The 27,374-nt window shown below is 47.0% G+C and overlaps 1 protein-coding gene across 4 annotated transcripts in view; it reads right to left on the bottom strand.

Annotated features, from left to right (window-relative positions):
- Nucleotides 1–2,439: 2,439 nt before the first annotated feature.
- The window catches only part of LOC147455475 (uncharacterized), a 114,814-nt gene continuing 89,879 nt past the window's right edge, over nt 2,440–27,374 (bottom strand). For all 4 annotated transcript variants that reach the window (XM_086515266.1, XM_086515270.1, XM_086515268.1 and 1 more), the window contains 8 exons: nt 25,576–25,718; nt 25,032–25,125; nt 24,881–24,945; nt 3,881–3,985; nt 3,723–3,798; nt 3,170–3,282; nt 2,938–2,997; nt 2,440–2,856 (listed from right to left, as the gene is read on the bottom strand). In XM_086515266.1, coding sequence (XP_086371392.1) covers nt 2,751–2,856; nt 2,938–2,997; nt 3,170–3,282; nt 3,723–3,798; nt 3,881–3,985; nt 24,881–24,945; nt 25,032–25,125; nt 25,576–25,718 — 762 coding nt within the window. In that variant the 3' untranslated portion in view covers nt 2,440–2,750. The remainder of the gene's footprint in view (nt 2,857–2,937; nt 2,998–3,169; nt 3,283–3,722; nt 3,799–3,880; nt 3,986–24,880; nt 24,946–25,031; nt 25,126–25,575; nt 25,719–27,374) is intronic.

The following is a 27,374-nucleotide window of genomic DNA, read 5'->3' as shown; positions in this document are numbered from 1 at the left end:
TGCATATATGAGTTAGCATGTTGTTACATCCTCATTTGCCCACTAACAATACTTTGGAGTTTCCCTTTGCCGTTCGTTGATTTGGATTGGGCATGCATTACCGTTAGTTCTGGAGAGAGTTGCAGCAAATGCTAGTTGATTTTTTACCCATTTCACGTTTGTCTGATGGTGATCGCATGTTTGCTTGAAATCTTCGAGAAACGCCCTTTCACGATATTTCAACTGGTCGAGTTTATGCTCTTCTTCTACCTCAACCTTGGATTGTTAATCATTGTAATGCTCTTTGGCACATGCATGAATCTAATAATTGGTGTCAAAAGCTTCTATTTGTTTTGTGGAAAATCCATTTGCCTTTGAAGGATCGGTTGTTTCTTTGGTGTTATTTTCTTGGTGTCTTCTTTGAAGGATCGGTTGTTTCTTTGGTGTTGTTTGTTTGGTGTGTTCTTGGTGGGCCTTTTCTTAGGACACGCCATATCGACCACCCTTCATCTTGTGTCTATTGTTCGAATGCAAAAGAGGATGTTTGCCACTTGTTGTGGAAATGTTGCACTGCTCGAGTTCCTTCGCCGCATGTCGGCGTGCATGTGGCTCCGTTTTCCCAGGACAATCTTTTAAAAACGGCTTTGCGCATTTGCATTTTCTCACCGACGTTACAGCATTTCACTATCTTCTTTATGTGGATTAAACTTTGGGCCTATTGGACCCTATGGTGACAACATAATGGCTATAAGTTCCATCGCATTCATATAGATCCCTGCCTGTTCCTCAAGCTCTCTTAGGCAATCTTACGGTTCGCCTTGGAATCTGGTGATATCACTACAGAGATACATCAACTTTCCTATGATGTCATGGTCCATCATTTGGGTTATCCCCTCGCTTGGAATGCATTAGCTTGGGTGCTCCAACGTTTGTACTCCAAGTTAAATTATTGAAAATTGTCCAGTTGGGCGTCTGCATGTGTGACTCCGGATTGTCCAATGCATTCTTATGGCTTAAGTGCAATTTTACTTGCCTTTGTTATCACGATCTTGGTCATGCTTGCATTCCCTTACGTCTACTATTTTGGAGGATTTCTGGTGCATGTCAACTCGCAAGAAAGGTCTCCGACTCTTATCTATGGACAAATTGTGTTCTCTGAAGCGCCTTGGCAGGCTGAATATTTTGGGTTTCATTGTCATGTTCTGGCTCGGACAACTACCCTATTGCCGGTCTTGGTGGCACGACGACAACCTTGATCGCTTATGATATCACAATTGTGTGCACATATTGTCACTTTGTCCCTTGGTCATTGGCAACCAACCTATTGGGAGGTCATTTTTGGCAAGCTTAAAGGACACATTCTTGGATGTCCCTTTACTTCTTCTCTCATTGTTGATTGGAAGGCTATCACGTTTCATTTGGAGGCAATCTTCTCGTGGCAATTCCCTCCGATTGGAGAGCCTACATTGGAGCAAGGCTCTCTCTTTTACTTTGGTCCAACGCTCTCCTCGTCGAGCATATTTTTTTTCTCAAAAAGGGATATGCCAAGTGCGTAGGTGATAGATGCCAGCCATGCTCTTTCGTACTTTGCTGCGAGGTCTCTTTTTGGATTGGGACCTCATTGTTCTCCTCTCTCTCTCACCTATTCCTCGTATGAATGAAGACTCGCGCTATTTAAATTGGAATCTTGCTTGTGTCAACTTGGATTTCATTTTTAGCTGGTAGTATCTACGCTCTTCTGCCATCTAATTCTACCTGTTTGGATTGTGCATCATGGTAATCAATTGTGGTCACCCTCCAAGACATCCCTATGGAGAACGCACAGATTGTCTGCCATTTGGCCGTGTGGTCTCCCTTCTGAAGGAATGTATTTTCTTGTGGCGCTGTTTGGTGGAAGTTTTACTTGTGAATTGCATACACGGCATATTGCGGCTTCTTGTTGTTTCAAATGTCCTACAATGGAGGAGACTGTCACACTTGTGGGATTGTCGTTGCTCCAGATCCTTCATTCGACAAGTGTTGGTTGCTCTTCAGCTCCATTTCCCTTCTACCACTTTTCAATCGCGGTTTTGGTTTTTTGGGTCGCTTCAAACTCCGCACTCTCAATTTGCAGTCTTTTTTGCTCATGTCAAATTTTGGGTTTTCTGGGCCATCTGGTACCATTGCAACTTCTTGATGTTTCAATGCATTGAAGTGGCCCTATTTCCCTATTTTCAATTGTCCCTTGGCCAAGCGCTTCATTTCGCTTATGAGGCTGGGGATAATACTCTTGATGCATATAGGATTTACTTTGACTCTTTCTAACCCTCAGAGCATCCTCAAGCTCCGCTTTTTGTACCTCTTCTTTTTTCCTCGGTTTGAGGTTTCTCACTTGTAAATTAATCAAATTCGATTTACAAAAAAAGTGTGTGTGTGTATGTGTGTGTGTGTGAGAGAGAGAGAGAGAGAGAGAGAGAGAGAGAGACCAAAGAGTACCTTTTTGAGTCCAGCTGAAGGCTTGTTGAAATAGGCACATATATTTTACAACCAAACGACAAAAATATACAATAACGAGTAGTGCAAAAGCACAAGCAATCAAAGAGCCTTCGTTTTCTATCCTAGTTCACTAAGAGCTTTCTTGGTGGCAAAATTTGAACGTGAGACTTGCTTTATCGAGTAAAACGGCCTCCAATTGAGCATTCCATAAACAAGTGCAGGCCACACCTCAAGAACTCTATAGCCTGTGTACTTGTAATCCACCAACACTCCCAAGGTGCATAGGCTTGCTGTACTTAAAATAGAAATTCAGAAAATTGGCTTTTTGCAAGATTGGCCTTGTCTTTCTGAATAAGCGATGCGCCATCTGCAGCGTCTGCATAGGGGCAGTTGGTTCTGTGCCTGCATAATAAACAAAGTATTTTTAAACACACAAACAGATCAATATAACCTGAGGAAAACGCTCTCCTTCTGTTGTGTTACCATGAAAAATGCTCGTCGCAACAAACTGAGTTCATGATGTACTTCAGACCTTTTCCTTTCCTGCAAAGAGTAGTAGTCGCATAAACAGCATGATCTACAAGCAAACCTCATGTCCCATCAAATTCTCATGTACCTCAGCCAGGGAACTAGAACAACCAACAGTCCTTCCCCCAATACATACTTGAGCTCAAAAAAAGGCAGAAAAACAAAAACAAGAAAACAGACTATGTACCAAGTTGCTGTAATCATGTTGTAAAACTTGTCAAAAGCCTTGTTGAAACAGTGCTGACAGCACAACAACTTCCGAATATCTGTCACTTTGCAAGTAGCTTTGCAACACTTAACCTGCAGAAGCAGTAGAAGTTAGCGAAGTATGGGCTGCACACAAAATGTAACACCGAGGTTAGTTGTGGTTGCATGCAGTTTTACTTGCCAAATACCGTCAGTCACGAATGACTAATCACGCGGAAAACCGTCTTCTGCTCACAAGCATGAACCTAAAATGTATAGCATGAGCCAAAAAGCCCTCAAACATACTAGCTAGGCTTAATGTGATCATTGCACATATATTTTTCCCTTCATAAGAGGATAATTGACGATCTTCAACGTCAGACCATCCCAAAGGATTGTACAGCTAAGATACATTACCCTTCATTAAGGTTAACCATACGTGATGGGGCTTGCAATCCTAAGAGTGCCCAATAAGTACTCGGATGGGGTTTTATCATGAGATATAGTGGATCACTTTTTACGAGATTCTTCAAAGTAAAATTTACTATGCTCACCATGCGTTGAAGTTTGTAAGAGTACAGTTGACAATGTGTAGGATTTGCCAAAAAGTGCTCAGAGAGGTGGCCTGAACTGCAGAGATTAAAATCATAAATAAATGTAAAGATTATTGTTAATATCTGATAAACTACATAAAGCCACAACAATCCTTCACCTATCACACAAAACAACATTGCAATCCATGCACATTCCTAGATTTGAGGGTTTTTTACAAACACTGCACTTAGCATTCAGAGAATCCGCCGCAATACTCTGGCATCTGCATGATGGTGACCAATTTAGCTCTCTCTCTCTCTCTCTCTCTCTCTCTCTCTCTCTCTCTCTCTCTCTCTCTCTCTCTCTCTCTCCCATGATGGTTTGTGGGATAAATAATTGCCGCTATACTAGACTGACCCTCGAATCCTCTCGACAATTAGCAATGAAAGGGGATACATCATGTTGGTATACGCAACCGTCCTCGTGGTTTCAGAGACACGGGTTCAATATGGAAAGATTACCCCCCTTCCAATACTCTCTTGAGGCTCCATCACTGGTAATTACACGAACGGAGATTAATAAAATCATCCATCAGGATCTTATACAGTTGGATACTAAGAGGACATGGATAGACCCTACACAAGAATTGGGCACGAAGATGGCCGACTACAAAGAAAACTTCCTACAGCTATCTGAAGATGGATTTGTGATTCGCCCGAGCTACATGGATACCCACCTGTCTCATGGTTTGAGATGTGCTATTGGTCAGATTCGTACATCCTCACACCAGCTGGAAATTGAATTTGACAGATATAGGGGAATCCCACCTGAGAGCAGAATTTGCAAGTCATGCGGAATGGAGCCAGAGACAGAATTACACTACATATGCCATTGCATCGTATACTATGAGACACGTGGGCGTTTCCATTGCCTATTTAAAGAAGGCTTTGGACATTTAGATAGAGTCATGCAATACCAAGATCAAAGATGCTTAGGCTTGTACCTACTGGAACTACATCGGCACAGGGATAATCTAATGAGAAGACAAAGAGCACTACAGCCTCAGAGGCAGATCACAGATTTCTTCGGATCGAGAGAAGCAGGAGTGGAAGGAGAAGCAAGAGGCCAGCAGCCAGCACAAAGGAGTACCCACATTCATACCAAAGGCACCCTCATTGACAAGGAGATTGAGCTTAGGAAATCGAGACGACCACGACCGAGATGCAGAAGCACACTTCACCGGAGGAGACTACAACAAAGGATTAGAAGCATTCTAGCCAGACACCCAGAATGCTCCTAAGACACTTTTCACACTTAGTACTTTAGTACTAAGGTACCCAGACATTGTAACAGATTCACCACTTTTGTATCAGTTTGGTCTCATAGGTCATTCTGGCCTTTTGAAGACGTTAATATAACATTTCATTTCATTTCATCTCTCTCTCTCTCTCTCTCTCTCTCTCTCTCTCTATATATATATATATATATATATATATATATATATATATATATATATATATATATATATATATATATATATATATATATATATATATATATATATATATATATATATGAGGGCTCAGACACAGATCCAGCTCTTATGCTTACCTCGACTGGTTATCGGCGAGGGACTTTGGGGTGAATGGGCCGGTGTGTCTGGAAGTGGAACTCCACACTCCGTGTGTAGCGAGTGGACATCCAGAGTGCAGATGAGGATGGATTCTAGTAGTAGTAGTATTTTTGTTCTAGTTCTTTTGTACCCAGAATGGTATCCGATTCCTGCCATATTTCAGAGTGTGACAGACCTACATCGCATATGGGAGCTCCCCCCCGAGAGAGATTCGAGATTGGCACTGGATTCCTCCAGACAGTTAGCAGAAGATGGGGTTTATGATTGTTGGTATGCACAGATGCAGACATGGTTTGGGAGACAGACTACAGATGGATGCACTTCCACCCTTCCAGAGCCATTAGGCACGAAGATAGCCCATTACAGGGACCACTTCTTGCATGTTTCATTGGAGGGTTTTGTGATTCGGCCAGCATACATGGATGTACATCTCTCACATGGGTTACGCACTGCCATTGGACAGATTCGTACCTCCTCCCATCAACTACACATCGAGACAGGCAGATGGCCCGGACATATAGGACATGTCAGCTATGCCACCAAGAGGTGGAATCTGAGGAGCATTACATTTGCCACTGCACAGTCTATTACGAGATCAAGGGGAGATACCACTGCCTTTTCAGAGAGGGCTTTGGACCATTACGTCGGGTGCTGGATTCTGAGGACCAGAGATGCCTCGGACTCTTTTTACTAGAGCTGAGGAGGCACAAGGACAGACTATTACAAGACAGTTCTCCACCAGCAGATCGACAGCGCACTATGCGTGACTTCTTCAGTAGAGAGGGAGAGGACCTTGGGACACAGACTCCGTCTATGGATACAGCCACACCCCCAGGACCACGTCCATCGAGGCCTAGAGGAGTCCGTCTTGATCAAGCCACTGCACAAGGTCGTACTCGCCGTCCTCCACCTAGACCCTGCCATTTGCACCAAATCAGAGCCATCATCGCTCGACATCGGAGCCGAGTGCCACCTTTCAGCGGCCTCTCTATACTGGATCTACCCATCTGGGATATCCTGGGATAGAGGACAGGGAGATAGAGAGTTGATGGTCAGATTTGGATGGGATCAGTCACGTATTTGTACATATTCTCGGTTTTAGCTTAGTTTTAGCTTTGTAGACTCAAACATCACTATGATGTTGAGTAGATCTTTTTTTCTGTTTCAGTAGACGAGAGATGTATTACCAGATGTATAGTTTCTTGTCTCATGGGCCATTTTGGCTCTTTCGAGACGTTAATCTCTCTCTCTCTCTCTCTCTCTCTCTCTCTCTCTCTCTCTCTCTCTCTCTCTCTCTCTCTCTGTGGGCACGAAGATGGCTTTCTACAGAGAGCATCTTCTCCAGCTTACGGAGGACGGTTTTGTGACGAGGCCCAAATACATGGACACCCATTTTTCTCATGGGATACGATGTGCTATGGCTAGATACGCACATCTTCACACTAGCTACGGATCGAGACTGGGAGAACCAGCAGAGACCAAGACATGCCTCATGTGTGACATGGAGCCTGAGACAGAGTTGCACTACACATGCCACTGCCCCGTCTACTACGAGATACGAGGCCGCTTCCACTGCTTGTTCAGATAGGGATTTGGACCACTCTCCAGAGTCATGCGGTACAAGGATCAGAGGTGCCTGGGTTTGTTTTTGCTCGAGCTGCGCAGACACAGAGAGAGTCTGACGAGAGGACAAGCTAGGCAGTCTCAGAGACAGATCACAGACTTCTTTAGAGCAGACATTGGACATCCGAGGAGCTACCACCACAGCATAGTTTGTCGCCTTACACAAGAGGCACATTGATCGATCGAGCGACCGAGATGGGGAGATCCAGATGCCCACAACTGCGGAGGACTACACAACATCGACGGAGGCTGCATCAGAGGATCCGGATCACTTTGGCCCGACATCCACGACGCCCTATCAGACTACTAACCATGGAGGAGATTGATGAGATCCGCCAGCGACCGATGCTAGATCTCTTGTGATCTCTCTTGTGATTCAGCCATCCCAGCTAGCTACTTAGTTCACACCTAGCAGTTTAGGATTCCATAGCATAGTATTTTCATTTTGTCAATTTGTTACTTTTGTTACTCTGACTTTGTATCAGACCCACCACATTGTAACTTTCTGGTCTCATAGGTCACTTTGGTCTTTTGAAGACGTTAATATAACATAACATTTCATTTCTCTCTCTCTCAGCCCTCACGCCTCAGTTACCATCCATTGCAGATTTCAGTCATAGCCTCCTCGTTAGTTGCAAATCCAAGTCCCATCATTAGCCTTTTCATTTTTCAGCCCTTAGATTCTCATATCCAAGCATCTATAGCAAGATCCCATCAACATCTAGGACCATTGTATCAACATTTGCGCAATCTAAAGCAAAAACCTCTCTAGCAATAGAGAGGGGGTGCCCTTGGAAGGGGATTTGGGACCCCATCCGGTGTTAGTCTTCTTTCTCTCTCTTCATTCACAACGTCTCTCTTCTCTCTCTAGTCTCTTGCACATCTCTCTCATGAAATAAAAGGAACCTTGAGTATGCACTGATCACTCAATCCTAAGTTATCACCATAAATCACTTCCATTGCACACTACACTAAAAGTCTGTTCCCGTCTGTTCTTTTTAGCTACCACGTGGTGCCTTCCCATTTCATGTTGTTATGCATAGATGGCAGCATAGTTTGAGCTACATGGTTTTTCTAGTAACAGGCTCCCCCCCTTTCAGTATTCTCTAGATGCACTCTCTGTCTAACATGGAGGGAGTTCACTAGACTTACACGACACGATCTTTTTCAGTTGGATAACCAAAGGATAGGATACAAGCTCTATAGGAGCTAGGCACAAAGATGATTGCATACAAATAGCATTTTCTCCAGCTCACAGAGGATGGATTCTTATCTAGGCCTGCCTACATGGACACTCACTTTCCCACAGTTTATGATGTGTTATTGGATAGATTTGGACATCGTTACACTAGAATGAGGCATCTCAGTTGTGCCACCTGTGTTAGAGAGAGTCCGAGATAGAGCTCCACTATATATGCCATTGTACAACATACTATGAGATATGTGGCCGCTTTCACTGCCTCTTTCAAGAGGGTCTTGGGTCTCTATCTAGAATTATGAGATACCAAGATCAGAGATGTCTTGGACTCTATCAACTGGAGATTCAACGATATTGAGCAGGGTTGCTGAGAGAGAGAGAGAGAGAGAGAGAGAGAGAGAGAGAGAGAGAGAGAGAGAGAGAATTTTAATGTCGTAGGAAACTATCCCAAGAGACCTTAAAGATCTATCCGACGAGGAGAGTTGAACTCAAGACCTGTTATTCAAGAGAGAGAGGCTCACATACGATGAGACTCACCCAAAGACATATCAAAGAGTTCTTCCATCCAAAGATCGAGCTGAGACAAGAGCAGCCAGAGAGGAAGGATACAAGGCATATCATTAGCAAAGGCATATTGAGTGATCGAACAACAGAGCTGGGGAGATCTAGGAGGCCCAAGATGAGAGGATGCTCCCATCACCGGAGGAGGTTGCAGTAGAGGATCAGGTCTATATTGACGAGACATGGGAGAGTCGAGACACCCTGTGCACACTCTCACCATGGAGGACATCCACACGATCATGTCCTAATTGTTGCGAGCCATCTCGGATTCTAATACACATATCCACATTTTGTATCTATTCTCTAAAAGATACACCCACCTTTTGTATATGTACCCCTCACCCTCTTGATACCCACCTTTTATAGCTCTAGTAGAGTTTCTATTTAGTTAGTTTCTTTCTTTTTTTTCCGAGAAAAAGATCCTTCTATTAGTTAATGAAAACTGCCCATAGGGCTACAACCACCTCTGCAAGAGAGGGCTACAACAAACATGATGGGGAGACTCTCCCAATGAAAAAACAACATATATACAATGAGGCTAAATCAAGAGATGGGAGGAGGGAAGAGCCACACAGGTGGACGGTGGTGCCATCTAAGCACACCCTGGACTATTGTGTAGAAAGGCCCAGGGCGCCAGAGTCGAAGGAAAGCCTCGCGACGCCCCACATGCGGTCGGAGCTGCCCTGTAGTCCCTCAAGCTGTCCTCTGAGAGTATGGATCAGCTCTAGCCAAAAGTCACGAATAGTAGAGCCAAAAGTCACGAACAGTCTCTGCTGGTGGCATAGGGCGAGCCTCAAAGATGCGGAAACAGCGGGCCCGCCAAATGAACCAAAGTGTCACGCCACTGATGAGCTCCCAACACTCCTCTCTCTCACTGCACCACTCCTGTAGAGTAAGCTTTGTAGCAGGCTGGAGTGTAGGTCGCCCCCCCTGCATCACTATCATCCTGCTGGTGGAAGATAGCTCAAAAAACTGAAGTGCCGGGCCCGTGAGGGTGGACCAAGCCGCTGCCCCGCAAGTGTACTGTCGAGCTGTGAAGAGAGCAGGCATCAGCCGAAGAACTCGTAGCCACACCTGCTGGGCCAAGGGACAGTCCCAAAGACAGTGACACTGACTCCCCACCAAATGGTCACAAGCTGCACATGTGGCCGAGAGACCACTATGCACTAGCCAGCTCTCTACTGCTGTAGCTCTATGTGCGACCAGCCACTGAAACAAGGTGACTCGCCTCGGCTGTCTGGAGTCCCACAACCTCTCCCAAAAGTCTGCCAAGAACTCGACTGTGAGACCCTCCTCCAGCCAATGACGTGCTGCAGCGGGGCGGGCCTCTCTCTGTGATGCTAGTATATGACGTCCCAGTCGAACAGTGTACTGAAAGAACGGGACTCCTCAGTGGTCTGCAGAAGAGAAGAGGTCCCTCCATAGCCACTCACCAGGATCCCACTGTACTCGTGCCAGCGGACAACACTCCCAAGCCCATAGCCTCCAGTGTCCAGTCTCAAGAACTGTTGGGTCAGGGTCTATGACGCAGGTCCTCCCACAGATGCCCACTACTCGGATCCTCTGAAAACAACACTCTGCTACCTGCGGGGCCTCTACTGCAACTCGCTGTAGTCGTCCCCCACCCTGAAGCTCGAAGAACAGGGCTGAGACAGTCTCTCAGCAGGCCCTGACTGAAATGAGAACCTCCAATCGTGTGAAGGTTGGTGCTACTGGCTCGAGAGACGTGAGCCACTCAGCTGGAACTGACTCTGAGATGTCCTGACACATGCTCTGCACCCCTCTCATGCCCTGTAGCTGGAAACCCTGCACCTCCTCTGACAAACCTGTGAACTCTAGCCAGTCACCTAGAGAGCGCGCTGGACATGCTGCCATGGGACCCCAAGAAACATGAGGCCGACTACCAGCCAAGTCGCCTCTCTGAGTGCTAACCATGGGGTTCCAGACGAGGGGCTGCCGTAGGCGCTCCTCCGTGCACGTCGGTTGTCTCTGCTCCAGGCCACGCCGTAAGAGCTCCCAAGATCGAAGCAAACTCACAGCGAAGCGGTCCTCCAGTCTCCTGCTCAAACCAACTCGGCGCAACTCTGTAAAGATCCATCTGGTCGAAGGTTGCCAAGGGCCTCCTGACTGAGGCACCCTGGCACGAAGCCTCTGCAACAAGAACTCCTTCCAGGGCTCCTCTCCTCGAAGAAGTCCTCTGACTACGAACTTCCCAAGAAGGGCTCTGCTCTGCTGTGCTTGATCAATGATCCCAAGCCCTCCCTGAGAACAAGGAAGTGTGATGACCGACCAAGCCACCTTGGCTCGGGCAATCTGAGTGTCACGACCTGACCAAAGGAAGTTCCTGATCAGCCTCTCTACCTGGCTGATACAAGAACTCGAGAAGATCCAGCAAGAAGTGATGTACCACATAGTCGCCAACAACACCTGGTTGGCAACTACTACTCTACCAGCCAGCAAAAGTCATGCTGAGCTCCAATGTAACAGCTTTCTCCAGATGGACAGGAGAAGAGGAGCAATCTGCTGCTCAAGGGACAAGTCCAAACCAACCTGACAGCCCAAGTACCGAACTGCAGTCCCTGGGGGAATCCACCTAAAACCCTCTCCTGGCATCCAATCTGGCACAGGAGCACTGCCAACCGAGAAAGCCACTGTCTTTCTCCATTGATCAGTGCGCCCGATGCACAACAAAAGGTCTCCAAAGCCTGCTCACATTTGTGCAGATTGGCCTCCTGGCCCTCTAGGTACAAGGCTGAGTCATCGGCAAACTCAGCGTCCAGTAGCTCATCTCCCCGAATAGGGAGTGCTAAGCCACGCAGACCAACCTGATGTGACACCAAAAATCTGCTCATTGCCTACGCATAGAACAGAAAGAGAAAGGGGGCAAGAGGACAACCCTGTCTGACCGAGCGTGTGAGCATGAAGCGCTCACCTCTACCTCCTGCCAAAAGCACCTGACTGTGAGTCTGTCTGTACAAAGCTGACACCCCTCTGATCCAAGCATATGAGAAGCCCATCCTGCGTAGAGTGCCCTCTAGAAAGTCCCAGTCAACTCTGTCGTATGCCTTCTCAAAATCGAGAAGAAGAATCACAAGGTCCTCCCCACAGAGCCGTGCCAGGGCAGAAGCCTCCCAAAAAAGTGAAGATGTTGTCAAGGATACTACGTTCCTTGACAAAACATGTCTGAGTCCCATGTATAAGGCTCTCCAAAAGTGGCTGAATCCTCAAACTCAGAGCCTTGGCAAGAATTTTGTAGGCTGGGTTGAGGATGGTGATGGGGCGCCACTGTCGAATCTCATCCAAGGAGCCACACTCCTTTGGAATGAGGTAGATCAGGCCCTCACTCATGCTATCAGGCATCACTCTTGTGTGCAAAATGTACTGAAAGGCACTACAAAGATCTGGGCCAAGCAGGTCCCAGTACTCCAAGAAAAAGCTGGGAATCAACCCATCCTCACCTGGACAGCTACCACGAGGGAGGGCCCTAAGAGCCGTGTGAAGCTCCTCAAGCTGAAGTCGCATCTCTAGCCTCTAGCGCATCTCCTTTGTCACAAGACACGGCATCTGAGCCCAAACCTGCTCCCTGCATGCATCCTGCCGCTCTGACTGGGGCTCAACCGACAGTAACTCACGGTAAAAGTCAATAGCAACTGCACGCATATCCTCGGGCTCACAAGCAACTGACCCATCGGGTCTCCTCAACTGATTGACCTTGGCATGCGAGTGCCGAGGTCCCACTGTCTCAAAAAAAGCACCAGTCACTCCGTCACTCACCTGAGTCCACTGAGATGCATGTCAGTGCAAGGCAAACTCATGACGCCTCTCCTCCTTGCTAGCAAGCTCCTGTCGAGCCTGCTGTAACTGCTCCTCCAACCATGGACTGTCTGGATGCTGCTCCTGCATCCTCTGTAGTGAAGCAATGCTCGTCTGAGACGCTGCTCCTCTTCTCTCGCTGCAGCCCGGCGAGCCAAAGACTCCTGAAGAAAAAAGTGGCTAAGCTGAGCTAGGCCTAAGGCCACTCTGTCTGCAGGTGGAACCTGGCTGTCCATGCCCTCTGTCCAGAGAGCCTCTACCCTCTCTCTGAATGCTTAGTCCAACAAGACCCGCTCTGGGATGCGAAGCATCGTGCTCCCACTCCTCTGCCTGTCTGCCACTGTGAGGATCACTGGTGCATGGTCCCAGAAGGATGTCCCTGCCAGGATGCCCACTGATCCCCCCAAGTCACTGAAGTAGTCACTAGTGTAGAAGCGATCTATCCGCGATAGATTCACTCCTCCCACTCTACGGTCCGATCTAGAGAAGGCAAGACCGGCTGGAGGCCTCACAAAGCCAGAGTGTTGCCATGTATCCGAGACCCTCAAAGTCATACACAACCTCTCCCAAGCTGCTAACTCGACTCCATGCACAGTAGCATGGCTACCTCCAATCCTGTCATAAGGGTCCTCCAACATGTTGAAGTCCCCTCCTATACACCAATGGTCGGCCTGCGGCGGCAAAGACTCAACAATCCGTGACCAAAACTCTACACGAGCACTCGCCACATTGGGTGCACAGATGTTCAGGAAGCCCACAAGGCCACCCTGAACCTGCATAGTAATCCACTGAGCCCTGCCTGGCACAGTAATCCCTCTGCCCACAATGGCCTGCTGCAATGAATCCGCAATAGTCATACATACCCCACCCTGGATGCCTCCAGGTCCAAAAGCAGCTGACCAAAAGGTATCATATCGTCCACGCAAAATCTGACCACATCGCCGAATGTGGCTCTCACACAGATGGTGCTCCTGAAGCATAAGGAGATCAATCTCTCCTCCCACAAGGCAACGTTGAAGCTCCTGCCGCAATTGGCCCCGCTGTCGCTGAAACTGGGGCCCACCTAGTCCCTGCACGTTCCATGAGACGATCCTCATGGGGAGCGAGAGAGAACAGATGCTGCCGCAGCAGCAAGACGGGCTATCTTCGAGGCTCGCTTGGATGGGGAGTAATCCGCATCCGAGCGTCCTCTAGATAGGCGAGACTGCAGTGAGTGCCTAGCCCTAGCCCAAGCCCAAGCAGAGTGAGCCGTGCGTAAAGCAACCTCCTTTGTCCAGGAGTCCTCATGAATGTATACATAGCAAGGCAAACACTGCGTATCAGCAAAGAATTACACCACAATGTGCCTACATCCTGCTGAGTCTGGGGGTGTCACCGCAAACTTGGCCAATGGCCACAAAGTCTGCAGCAAATCTGTAACTCCAAGTTCTCCCATGTGATGAGAGAACTCGAGGACCTGTGTATACAACCATCCCAACACTGAGTCGAGGGACCACTCTGTCTCGGCCCTACCACAGAGGGGGAAGGAGAAACCAACTGCTGAGTCCAAGGCCTCTGTCCCCCTAGCGGCGAGGAACAAAGCATGGACCCTGAAGCAGGCTGCCTCGTGGTCTGCTGCGGAATCGCCGAGAAAGCGAGTGAACCCGTAGTCGAAGAAGTCCCAGCGGCGTTGGAGGTCAATGCTCGTCAGACCACGAGGGATAGCTGCAAGGGAGGATGTCTGAATCTGCAGAGGGGGCCGCAAGAAGGGCTGACCCTCTCTCGCTAGACGACTCGTGGCAAAGGCGCTGCCAAGAGATCTCCTAGCCGCCGGAGAGGGACCAGTCTCCTAAGTCGGCTGTGGAACTGGAGCAGGAGGGGGGGGAGAAGGAGCTGGGGGGAGCGGAGGAGAAGAGGGGCGGGATGGGGCGACAAAGATAGAGGGGCGAGGTGGAGAGGCGACGGGAGCAGAAGGCAGGGGGGAGGATGAGTAGGAGGAGGGGAACTCTGAAGGGGGAGCGGCTGTCGAGGGTGAAGCGGAGGTGGAGGCTGGCGTAGGGGACTCCTCCTGCTCAAGAGGACCAAAGCGGTTCCTCGTGGGAACCCACTGCTGCTGAGTAGGCACCTGAGGGCCACTCTGAGTGCCAAGCTGTCGCTGTGGCCCCTGGCGTCGACGGCCACGGGCTTGCTGCCACCCCTCCTACGCTGGAGCCCCAGGCTCAGAGGGTGGCTCTGAATCTGTGCGATGTGCCGCTAACTGTGGTTGCGGCCCAGCCTTGGCAGGCTGGGGTTGAGGCTGTGGTGCAGGTCGCGGCCTCCTCCGTGGACAGGCCTTCGCTAGGTGGCCCATCTGTCGGCAAATGAAGCACTGATTCGCGAGGCCCGAGTACTCCACACTTTGTCTAAACCAACCCCCACTCACCCGAGGCAGAAGGATGACCTTCGGGAGCGTGTGGGTATCTCTAACCAAAACTCGAATGAGGGGATGCCAGCCGCCTTGGCAGCTACTGATGCTACCGTACGAGGTGTCTCCAGGACAGTCCCGATGGCGGAGCCGATCTTGGAAAGAAGTGGTAGGTACTCCCTCCGTAAAACCGGAAAGCAGACTGAGATAGGGATGTCTGCCTCCTCTACTAGAACATCTAAAGCCGGGTCAAAACCATGTCGTCACTGTCGAAAGTGGGCGCGTGATGCTCGGATGGCCACTGGACTCATAGCTATGACCTTGGACACCATCTCGGAGATCTCGAACTCGATTTGATAGTACCCCCGTCCGAGAATCTGGACATCCAAGATCTTGCCCACCTCTGCGAGAAGGCGGGCCTGGAGAAGGTCTCGCAGCTCTCCTCTGCTAGGTCGGGTGCCGAGAATCTTGCAGATGACCGAAGTCGCCTGCAATCGCTCTACCTCTGCAGCAAGGCTCGCTTGCTCTGTCGGCGAGAGAGCAAGTCGAATGGTGGGCTCAGCGGGGTCGGGCGAGGGGGCTTCTGGCGAGTCCCTCTGTGGCGAAGCTGGAGCCTCCATCTGTGTCTACTGCTGTGTCGTAAGAAGAGGTCGACGGGTGGACGCTGCAATCAGGCACAAGAAACACTGCCCCAAAAATTGAAGCAATGCTGAGGAGGCCGAATTGTAGGGGTTGACGGGAAGAGACTGAGGCGGGCAAGAAGACAGGCCGGCGGGGGGGGGGGGGGGGGGGGGGGGGTTGGGGAAGGTGGAAGCGCTGGCGGCAGTAGGAGGAGGGGGTGACGGGGGCGGCAATGGCTAAAAGGCAGCGCGGGGTAGGCAGCGGGCGGGCAGGGGGCGGCAAAGGCTGGTAGGCAGCACGGGGGTAGGCAACGAGGCAGAAGGGCAGGGGAGGGAGGCAGCGGGATGAGGTGGGGGGGGGGGGGGGCACGTGAAGCAGCAGCAGCGAGCACTATCAATTCGCAGAAATTTTCCACTAGAAGATTTAAACCATAGACATTATTCGTCTAGCATGGCTGATTTGCCATCTTGGTTATGGGCTTTTCATGTTCTAGTTTCTTTCTTTTTATGCAAACCTTGTATTCGATTCACCGTGTTGTAACTCTTTGGTCTCATAAGTCATTTTGGCCTTTAGAAGACTTTAATATAACATTTCATTTTATTTCATCTCTTCTTCTCGGGTGTGTGTGTGTGCGCTAATAAAAAGAGGAAAATGGTATAACTTTTCTATCACCCAAGTGTGGTAGATTGGTTATGCCATTTCCCTCTTGAATAACAGGTCTTGAGTTCAACTCCTCGTCGGCTAGATCTTTAAGTTCTCTTGGGATAGTGTCCTATGACGTTAAAACTCTCTTCTTCTCGGGGCGGGTGTGTGTGGGTGTGTGTGTGTGTGTGTGCGCGCGCGCTAATAAAAAGAGGAAAATGGCATAACCTTTCTATCACCCAAGTGTGGTAGATTGGTTATGCCATTTCCCTCTTGAATAATAGGTCTTGAGTTCAACTCCTCGTCGGCCAGATCTTTAAGGTCTCTTGGGATAGTTTCCTACGACGTTAAAACTCTCTTCTTCTCGGGTGTGTGTGTGTGTGTGTGTGTGTGTGTGTGTGTGTGCTAGATAGTGACCTTGTTACCATGTTCATAGGTATCCTAAGCTCTAATTCTATTAATGGTGGTTTGTCTTCATGTGCTTCTCCGTGGATAATTGCACAAGTACAATATCTCTCTAGAGATGGTAAAGTCTTGGGATGATAGCGTAGATCTATCCATTAAAAGTTTCAGATTTTAGAGATCAAAATGTTATAACCTTTCTATCACCCAAGTGTGGTAGATTGGTTATGCCATTTCCCTCTTGAATAACAGGTCTTGAGTTCAACTCCTCATCGTCTAGATCTTTAAGGTCTCTTGGGATAGTTTCCTATGACATTAAAACTCTCTTCTTCTCGGGTGTGTGTGTGTGTGTGTGTGTGTGCGCGCGCGCGCGCTAATAAAAAGTGGAAAATGGTCTAACCTTTCTATCACCCAAGTGTGGTAGATTGGTTATGCCATTTCCCTCTTGAATAACAAGTCTTGAGTTCAACTCCTCGTCGGCTAAATCTTTAAGGTCTCTTGGGATAGTTTCCTACAACGTTAAAACTCTCTTCTTCTTGAGTGTGTGTGTGTGTGTGTGTGTGTGTGTGCGCGCGCGCGCTAATAAAAAGAGGAAAATAGTATAACCTTTCTATCACCCAAGTGTGGTAGATTGGTTATGCCATTTCCCTCTTGAATAACAGGTCTTAAGTTCAACTCCTCGTCGGCTAGATCTTTAAGGTCTCTTGGGATAGTTTCTTACGACGTTAAAACTCTCTTCTTCTCGGGTGTGTGTGGGTGTGTGTAAAAAGAGGAAAACGGTATAACCTTTCTATCACCCAAGTGTGGTAGATTGGTTATGCCATTTCCCTCTTGAATAACAGGTCTTGAGTTCAACTCCTCGTCGGCTAGATCTTTAAGGTCTCCTGGGATAGTTTCCTACGACGTTAAAACTCTCTTCTGCTCGGGTGTGTGGATGTGTGTGTGGGTGCTAATAAAAAGAGGAAAATGGTATAACCTTTCTATCACCCAAGTGTGGTAGATTGGTTATGCCACTTCCCTCTTGAATAACAGGTCTTGAGTTCAACTCCTTGTCGGCTAGATCTTTAAGGTCTCTTGGGATAGTTTCCTACGACGTTAAAACTCTTCTTCTTCTTCTTCTCTCTCTCTCTCTCTCTCTCTCTCTCTCTCTCTCTCTCTCTCTCTCTCTCTCTCTCCCCCCCACCCCCACACACACACATCCATATTATCTAGAGTGACGGGATACCATTGAGAGACTACTTGTAGGCAAGAAGTGAGATCGATGCAAAAAGGACCGGTATTAAGAGGTGTGGCACTCCTATTTAGGGAGGAGCTGCAACCCCTCATTCATATTGTTTGGAGGGATGAGCAGGCCAAATATATGTGGGTCAGAGTGAGAGCAGAGACAAGGAGGCCACTCTACATTGTAATTTGGCTTAGCCTAGTTTCATATCCTCTATTTAGGACTTTACAGTCGGGCCCACGCCTATTGGGGTAGCAGTAGATCATGCTCTCCTCACGTTTAGCGTCTCATTCCTGTTCAGCATAGCTCGACTGCCACAGACACCTATGTATATCCGATACACTTTTACTTCAGAGACTGATTCTATCTACATAGATAGTATCTACAAACGCTTATGCACAGAGGATCCAGGGAGAGCTTTAGGGGAGCTCACTTATATATTGACAGACACACTACAAGATGCAGCAACAGAGGCATACCCCCATTCTGAGCCAGGGCAGCGCCGATGTTCTAGGAACACACCCCAAAATAGCTGGTATGATGAGAAGTGCAGAGAGACAAGAGCCCGACTTCAGAGAGAGGTACATCTAGGTGTTATTACTCACAGGCAGTCACGGATTGCTTCTCGGTGTTTGGTACAACGAAAGAAGAGGGCGTTTCAAGCTTCGCTAGAGCAGGATTTATATCAGTTGTTTTTGAGCTAGGATTCAGGCGAGGCATGGCGGCTCTTCCATGAGCACTCCCTCGTTGTGAACTGTTTTGAAGTGAATCTCTGCTGTATCGCGATAGAATCTTGACTTCGGGTGTCCAAGTTTGTTACAGGCGGTAATGATTTCTCTCACACAAGAGATGAAGCACACCAAAATAAAGCCTAAGGAGAACAAGTCTTCTCATAGTACCCTCTCAGACTCCTCAGAACCCACAGAACGGTAAGAACGGTAACTCTTCTAGCCAATCTTCCTCAAATCCTTCGGAAAAGAACTCTGAAAATGAATCTAAGTGTAAGGTGCAGCGGAAGTGAATGTTGAAGTTTGCTCAAGATGAGTGCTCCGAACTGTGCTCAAGGGTTCCTTTTACTTACGGAAGGGAGAGTCTTTCGTTCCTTAGTGAGAGAGTGCAAATGGACACAAACAAAGTGGTGAACACTGTGAATGAAGGTGCATGTGACTGAGAGATAGAGAGAGAAGAATACGACACCAGAATGTTGTCAAACCCTCCTCCGAAAGCCCCACTCTCTATGGCGAGAGCGGTCTACTAATGATTTCACAAATCTCTACAATGCTTTGGACTTGCCGACGATGTCGACAACGATGAGGATGACGACAAGACGGGCTGAAATCTGAAAATGCTCAGGGCTGAAATCTGCAAATCTTTATCTGCTGATTTCTGACTCTATGTCGGTGACAATGTCGATGACGACGATGCAACAACGACGCGCTGAAAACGCAGATGCTGAAATCTGCGTTGTCCGGGCTGAATCTGCAAAATTACGCTCGATCTGACCATGCAACGAGGATCTGCTGCGGGAAGGTGAGATCTGCGAGGTTCGGAACTTGTTCTGCTCTGTCTGAATGCTGAAAACTGAAAACGCTGGTGCTTGTGGGGGTTCCGTCGCGGTGGATCTGCAAAACGCTAGAGCTGATCTGTGGTCTGCTGTGGAAACACTAGGTCCTATTGTCGCCAAGTGGGTCTGCAATGCAAAAACGTCAGGGCTGAGTTCTTGATGGAAAAACGCTAGGTCTACTGTGCTGCAAAACGCTAGGGTTTGCTAGGGGGAATCTTGCTGAGAAGGTGTCTGTTGAACCTTGGTTCCTACTGCCTCTTCTACCAGAAAGTGCTAGCGGTAGGTTTGCTTATATAGTTGGCTACTATATTTGCCCTACCTAGTTCCCAACAAAAAGTCACTTAAAAATAATAAGTGAAAATTGGCTAAAATAGGGAAAATAGGTCTATGCACTGTAAAAATGCTCCTGATGGGTTCTGATGGAAATCTGATGATCATGTTGTGTGTAACCAGAGGATATGCATCTACTCTAAGTGTCTGGACATGCACGGTCTGCGAACAGACTCACAAAAGTGCCAGATCACTTCCTATTCTAGACTGACTAAACTGGACTGAATCCTTGTCATGAGGTAGCTTATCCACATACACATAGGGTTAAATGTGCACGTGACACAAAGGGTAAAGCTAACACACCTGCTAAACCTAAGCTAATCCCAAATGAAAAAGCAAAACAAGGAATTATAGGAGGATACATCACGCCAGAAGAACAAGTCATTTATTCTAAGGAAGGTCGATGTTATCAATGTTAAAGGTCACATAAAGAAGACATGTCCTAAGAATGAGTCCAACGAACCTAAAGAACCCACAGAACCCACATCCTCTGATAATGCCATAAATGAGAACACTAGTGCGTCCCAAGTTTCTCATGATCATCTAGTTGATGAGTCTCTCATGAAGTGTTATGGTCATGTGAATGGTCAACGCATGGTGATCTTGTTTAACTCAGGCAGTATGCATGATGTGATTGGTGCCTCTCTTGTAGGAAGAGCCTGCTAGAGGTTAGCCAGACAACTCCTCTTGAGATGTTGGGTTTTGCTCTCAGTATGGACTCTCTCATTACACGAGAGTGCCTTGACGTGTTGTTCAATGTTCAGCAAGCTTCCTTCCGTAGAAAATTTATAGTGTCTCCTCTCAGGATGTGATATTATTTTGGGCATTAGATGGTTTCGTGAGCATAACCCTCTCATTGATTGGGCAAACAACACACTCATTCTAAATGCCAAAAGTGACTCTCCCATTATCATTCGTGGTGAGGAAGTTATTCATTCTTTACCTCTCATTTCTAATGTGCAGGCTAAGCTTGAAAAGAAACATGAGAAGGAGACTCTCTCAATCCTTTCTTCTCCGAAGCAAGACTCACATTTTTTGCATGAAAGAGATGTGATTGTTCGCAAGGATGATGGTTTGAATGATGATGTTTCTAGTGAAGCTAACCTCATTGCAGATACGATCAGTCACGAAGGAGCGATCTTGGTTCTACGGTCGAGGTCCACAGATATCACTCAAGAAGTATTGTGTGTTCGCATGACTAGTCAACACGCATTGTTCGCGTTTTTCATTTCGTGACGGTTTCTTGTGTTTTTGTCACTGTCTTTACGTGTTCCCTTTTTCATAGGCATGCCGTATTGTACGATGCACATGACTCACTCACGGATGAGCACGGATGTGTACAGATCACTCTCGAAAAGGAAAAAAAAGTTTGCATTCAAGGAATTCACTTTGTTTCTCGATTGTCTGTTTTGTCAATCGCTTTTACATGTTTCTTCCTTGGAATGACACAGTCTCAGAAAGAGCACAAGCAAGATTGTCCATCAAGCCTCGGCATTTCCATTGTGATTTGCCACTTGATAGGTTTAGGTTGAAAAGTCAAGTTTCGATCCCACTTTTTGTGTGTGTTTGGTGAACGGTTTGGCACTCCGTCACTTTGTTCATCTGCATTGCATGCACACTCTTTTAGGAAGAATAGTATTTTTCCAATCACTCTACATGGAATGGGTATGATTATGATTTTTGTTGGAAGTGGTTTCAGGAATTTTCCTCCTCGGAGATTCTTGAAGAAGATAGACCCACGACCATAGACGCGATTGGAGCATTAAAGCCACAACAGATCACTTCGTGTCGCTTTCGGCGTGGCCCAAAGAAGCAAGCATTGCAGACCTTCATGAAGTTCAAGTACCGCACGACCCACGCATCAGAGTGGGCCGGCGACGAGTTCTTCTCAAGATTCGCAGAGATGTTGGCGCATTCCCTCGACGCCATATAGCTTGGTATCAATACCTCACTTTGAAAAAGAGGGGATGTCACATGCACATCTAACCCTATGTGCATGTGGACAAGCTATCTCAAGTCTAGGGTTCAGGTCAGCTTAGGAAGTGTTCTGGCACCTTTGTGAGCTTGTGCGCAGGTCGTGCATGTCCAGGCACTTAGATTAGTTGCATATCCTCTGGTTGCACACAGCATGATCATCAGCATGACATTCAGTACCCATCACGAGCATTTTACAGAGCATAGAACCCTTTTTTCCAAAATAAACATTTTTCGCTTATTTATTGATGAGTGACTTTTGTTGGAAAAGTCGGTAGGGCAAATAAAAGAAACCTAGCGCTAGCACTTTTTAGCAGAAGAGGCAGAAGAAGTTCCAGCAACTTGCAGTGCACCTTCTCACCAAGACCGGCAGAAGGCCCTAGCGTTTTCAGCCAACAGAAACAGATAGCATTTTTGGGATTCCCTCCCTTGGCGTTTTCAATAGCAGAATCAGCCTAGCGTTTTCATCAACAACAGATCCAGCTTGGCGTTTTTCAATTTGCAGATCTAACCTAATGTTTGCAGATTCCGGCGTCAGATCAGCCAAGCACATCAGCGTTTTCAGTTTTCAGCACTTAGCCACAGCAGATTCAGCCTTAGCCTCACAGATCTCACCTACCTACAGTAGATCCTCGCCGTACCGTCAAGTCAGCCAACGTTTACAGCGTCAGCCCACTGTTTTCAGTTTTCAGCATCTGCGTTTTCAGCGCATTGTCATCGAGTTGTCGTCATCGCCATCGTCACCGACAGTGTCAAAGATCAGCAAAAAGTCAGCAATTTGCAGATTTCAGCATTTCAGCCCTAGCGTTTTCAGATTTTAGCCCGTCCTCATCCTCGTCATCATAGTCATCAACATCGTCGGCAAGTCCATTGCATCTAGACCATTGTACCAGATTTGTGCAATCTATAGTATAGACCTCTCTCGCCATAGAGAGGGGGGCCCTTGGAGGAGGGTTTGAGAACCCCTAGTGTCGTATTCTTCTCTTTCTCTTCTCTCAGTCTCACCACTTTCATTCACAGTAGCATTCACTTTGTTTGTGATCATTGCATTCTCTCTCTAAAGGAACGGAAGGCTCTCCCTTCCGTAAGTAAAAGGAACCCTTGAGCACAGTTCGGAGCACTTATCTTGAGCAATATCAACATTCACTTCCGTTGCACCTTACAAAGTAAGACAAGGCTGCCCTCTCAGTGCATTGCTCTATGCAATTGCTTCTCACCCCTTACTTGTGTATCTTGATTTCCTGACTTCTTCTAGTCGATTGCATGGTCTCACGCTGCCATCTGGAAAGCATTTTGTTGGTCAGGCCTATGCGGATGACTCTTTGTTTATGCCTCGCAATCACTATGATGATGTGGAACTCATTATGCAGACCCTTCACTTGTTTGGATTGGCCGCAGGCCTCAAAGTCAATTTTCGCAAATCCAACTTACTGACTTTGAAGGAGTGTGATTGGCATAAGCTATTATGGCCGAGAGAGGTTGTTCCTCCGGATATCATAGTTCGCCACCTAGGGTATCCGCTGGCCTGGAATGTGCCGGCTGCTCATAAATTGAATTGGGTGCTTCAGCGTTTGCATTCTAAGCTGCATTGCTGGAAATTGTCCACTTTGCCACTACATGTGCATCTTAAGATTATGCACTGCATTCTCATGGCCTATGTGCAGTTTTTCTTACCTTTGTCATCTTGGCCTCGGTTGCTCTTGCAGTCCCTCATGTCTACTTTTTTGGAGCATTCTAGCACACTTCATGCCACAAAAAAGGTCTCCGACTTTTGTCTTTGAACAAGTTGTGTTCTCCTAAGAGCCTTGGCGGATTGAATATTTTGGATTTGTGCACTCATGTTCTAGCTCGGAAAGCTATGTTGTTACCAATCTTGGTGCAACAAAAGCAACCATGGACTCTTATATGGTCCCATATGTGTGAACATATTGTTACACCATCCTTTGGTCATTGGCAGCCGACATATTGGGAGGTTATTTATGGGCGTCTTGAAGGACACATTCTAGGATGCCCCTTCACCTCTTCTCTCATTGTGGACTGGAAGGTTGTCATCTCGCATATGCAATGGCATGGTCGCCAACACCTTCTTGGCAATTCCCTTCGATCGGAGATCTTGCATTGGAGCAAGGATTTCTCCTCAACTTTAGCTCAACGCTCTCCTCATCAGGCCTATTTTCTGTCACAAAAAGGAATATACCAGGTGCATCAGGTGGTAGATGATACTGGACATGTTCTTTCATTTCCTGATGCGGCATCTCGCTTTAGCTTGGGGCACCATTACTCTTCTCTATGGCGGGAGATTCAGAGAATGCTTGCTGATTTTTCTCCCGTTGCTCCTTTGAATGTGAATTCGCGTTTTTCTGATTGGAAGCTTGCTGACTTGAGGTTGGATTGCATTTCTGTTGCCAATGTTTATGCTCTATTGCAATGCAAAGATTGTGCGGAATGGTAATCAGCTGTGGTCCCTCCCAAAAGCAGTCTTATGGTGGAAGCGAACCTTGGCTGGTATCTGGCGAAATCATCTATCTTTGAAGGAACGTATTTTCTTGTGGCGCTGCTTGGTTGAAGTTTTACCTGTAGGCAGCTTGTTGCGTGCTGGCATATTGCATCTTCTCATTGTCTCAAATGTCATGATGCTGAGGAAACTGTGCCGCACTTATTGTGGGGCTGTCGCTGCTCTCAGTCCTTCATTCGGCAGGTGTCCGCTGCTATTCGGTTGCGTTTTCCCTCTGCCACTTTCCATAGGCGGTTTGGCTTTCTGGGGAGATTCGGTCTCTGCAGTCTCAGTTTACAGCTTTTTTGAGCTGGGTCATATTTTCGGTTCTGTGGACCACCGCAACTCCTTGATGTTTCAAGGCGTTGCTATTGACCAGTTCCCCTACTTCAAATTTTCGTTGGTCAGGCGTTGGATTTTGCTTATAATGCTGGGGAAATTACTCTTGATGCCTATAGGATTTACTTTGACTGTTTCTAGCCCTTGGAGCCTTATGTTGCTCCACTTTTTGTATCTTTTCTGCTTGATGAGTTTTCCTTGCTTTGAGGTTTCCCACTTGTAATTTAAATCAACAAGATTTACACGAAAAAGTGTGTGTGTGTGTGTGTGTGGGTGGGGGGCGCAACTGAGATGTGGCTTAAAACCATGTGAGCAGCACACACATAGGCACACCCAACACTCACTGGTAGAAAAGAGGCAAACATGCTGGACAGCTTACTTCTTGTATAACAAGCGTAAGGAAGAGTTGATGATGTTGTTGTTTGGATCCTTGTCAACCGGTATCTGTAGATTAAAGACATTAGGCATGAGCACAAATGAAGAAAGTCACGACATCATGAAAAAGTGTGCACTTTCAAATATGAGCCCACCTCATAGCAGTTCAGCTTTGCTGGGTTGGGTGCTGGTAGACCCCTTGTGGACATGCAGTCCATTGAAAGGTGGCCAGCTTTCCCACATTTCCAACTGCACAACAATAGCAACTTCTAAGCTTATTATTCCACGTTCCAATCACGAAAGTCAAAAGCCATGGGGGAGCATGTAGCAGCAACAGAATGACTATTAGAGAGTGTAATCACCAAGCAGCAGTAATACAACCGGTCCAGCTAACTTGACATATCCTGATTAGAATTCTATTGGAAACCAATTCATGTGTGCAGCATACAGAAAAATTGGATGTGCTACTATGAACATTACCTTCTAGACCACAAAAATAACAAAAACCCCATGTAACTATGCTTATAAACAAAAAACGATGTTAAGTATGCAGGCATTTCTTGAAACTATGTGATAAAGAAGAAAACAAGATAGAAACTACACTTTGTCAATATTATGCAAAAACTGCATTCTTGGAAGCTATCTTACCTTTTGAAGCATGCATTGTGAACATCATCAAATTCACAAGAAGGCACTAACCATTTAAAAGTTGAAAGACTGCTGTCTCTATTCTCCCATCGATTTTTGTTGTGATCCCAGTGCTGAGGCCTTGATTCTGGCAGCTGAAGTGCTCCTCTTGGTGTGACCCATGAAACAAAAGAGCTTGTCATCTCCTTGGCTTCCTGATATGAAGAGAAACCGAGTGAGGGTAATGACTTAGAAGGAACCGAAGTCATTTTGTAAGGCTCATGCCAGGATTATCAAAAGCATTAGTTGGTTGATACTCAAAGCAGCTTGGTGACACTGAACAGTTGTTAGAAAACTGTGTTTAGTCTCCTGAACCCTACTTGCAAACTGCAATGAATCTAACAACAGCCTTGTACAAGCAATGCCATACCCAGAGAAAGAATAGAAAACCTACCACGCCCCCAGAACACAGAAATGCCTCTACGAAATCTCGGGGTATCATGACCTATCCACTCTTGGAATCTTACTCTAATACTGTCCCAATCTATCACCGATCACTCACTTGAGCAACCAATAAACATCCCCTCCACCTCCTTTCAAACCACCCAGACACGACATAATTCTATGTCATGATGATCAACTAAAAGGAAACCACCTCTATCCCATGATTAAAATCTCTTAAGACATTCTCACTAGACTCTCAATCCTAAAACACAAGAATACCAAAGAGTTCCGATGCCCAGGACAAAAGCTCCATAATTATATTAAAAAAACAAGGCATGTAATGATAGCAGGTACCACAAGAAATCTCCCAGCTCTGCCAATTAGGAATTCTTTTTTCAATGGGACAGTGGAAAACACCAATTATAATTTTTGATGTCCCACATGAGCCCGAACTCAAACATAATTTTGTAACCACCATGCAACGCGTGCTTAGCCTACACTGATTATGATGTCCCAAACACCAATTATGATTTTTGATGTCCCAAACACCACACGAGCCCGAACTCAAGCATCATTTTGTAACCACCATGCAACGCATGCTTGGCCTACACTCAGTCCTAAACACATTCATGATACACCTATAGCCGACTCGCTTACCAAGATCCTCTCCCTCTCTAGATCACACCACAGCCCTTGGAAATTGGCTTAACCAGTAGTAGACCAACCTTCAAAGTGATCATGCCACCTTATATAGGCAGTTCTGCCCCATATGCAGCCTGCCATCTGTCAACATGCCAACACTCCTCTTAACCCTTCTTCATTAACCATGGTTAAACAAGGGTTTCTTACAAGAAGCTGTTTCCATCATGAATAGTTCCAGCAATGTGACCACCTCCACTGACTTCAAGTGCATACATTCTATTATTGCTACTACCTTTTCATTGCTCTCTGCCATCATCCCAAATGTGCCATCTTTCATGCCTTCTTCAATTTGTGCTTACTTGCACTCCCATGTCCACATATCAGCCTTCCAAATGCGTTACGTGGGAAGGCGGGTCGGGGTCGGGAACACCGACGGGACGGCAAAAGTCAAGAAACGGGGACGAGGGTCAGAACGGCAAAAAAAACACACTTTTTTTGGCATTTTTTGACTTACACACATGCCACACACATAGAGCATCACTTTGACCACAAATTTACACTGAATAGACAGAAGAGCACGAGTAATATAGGCGCAAATGTGCTAACAAAACATCGATGGATACGAAATGAAAAGTGCATGCCACAAGGGCTCAAAAAGGACAAGCCTCAAGGATAACAAAAAGTACAAAGGGCTAGGTAGACTCTTGAGGGGTAGACTCTTGAGGAGTAGACTCTAGACTCAAGAGTGATCAATGATCATCAAACTCTGGGAGTGCTCGCCTGCT

This window comes from Adiantum capillus-veneris, chromosome 6 (assembly GCF_014529385.1).
Source record: "Adiantum capillus-veneris isolate H3 chromosome 6, ASM1452938v2, whole genome shotgun sequence".
In the NCBI taxonomy this organism is placed as follows: domain Eukaryota; kingdom Viridiplantae; phylum Streptophyta; class Polypodiopsida; order Polypodiales; family Pteridaceae; genus Adiantum; species Adiantum capillus-veneris.
Note: the sequence above shows the minus strand (reverse complement) of the source record. Positions and strands in the feature narration are given on the sequence as shown.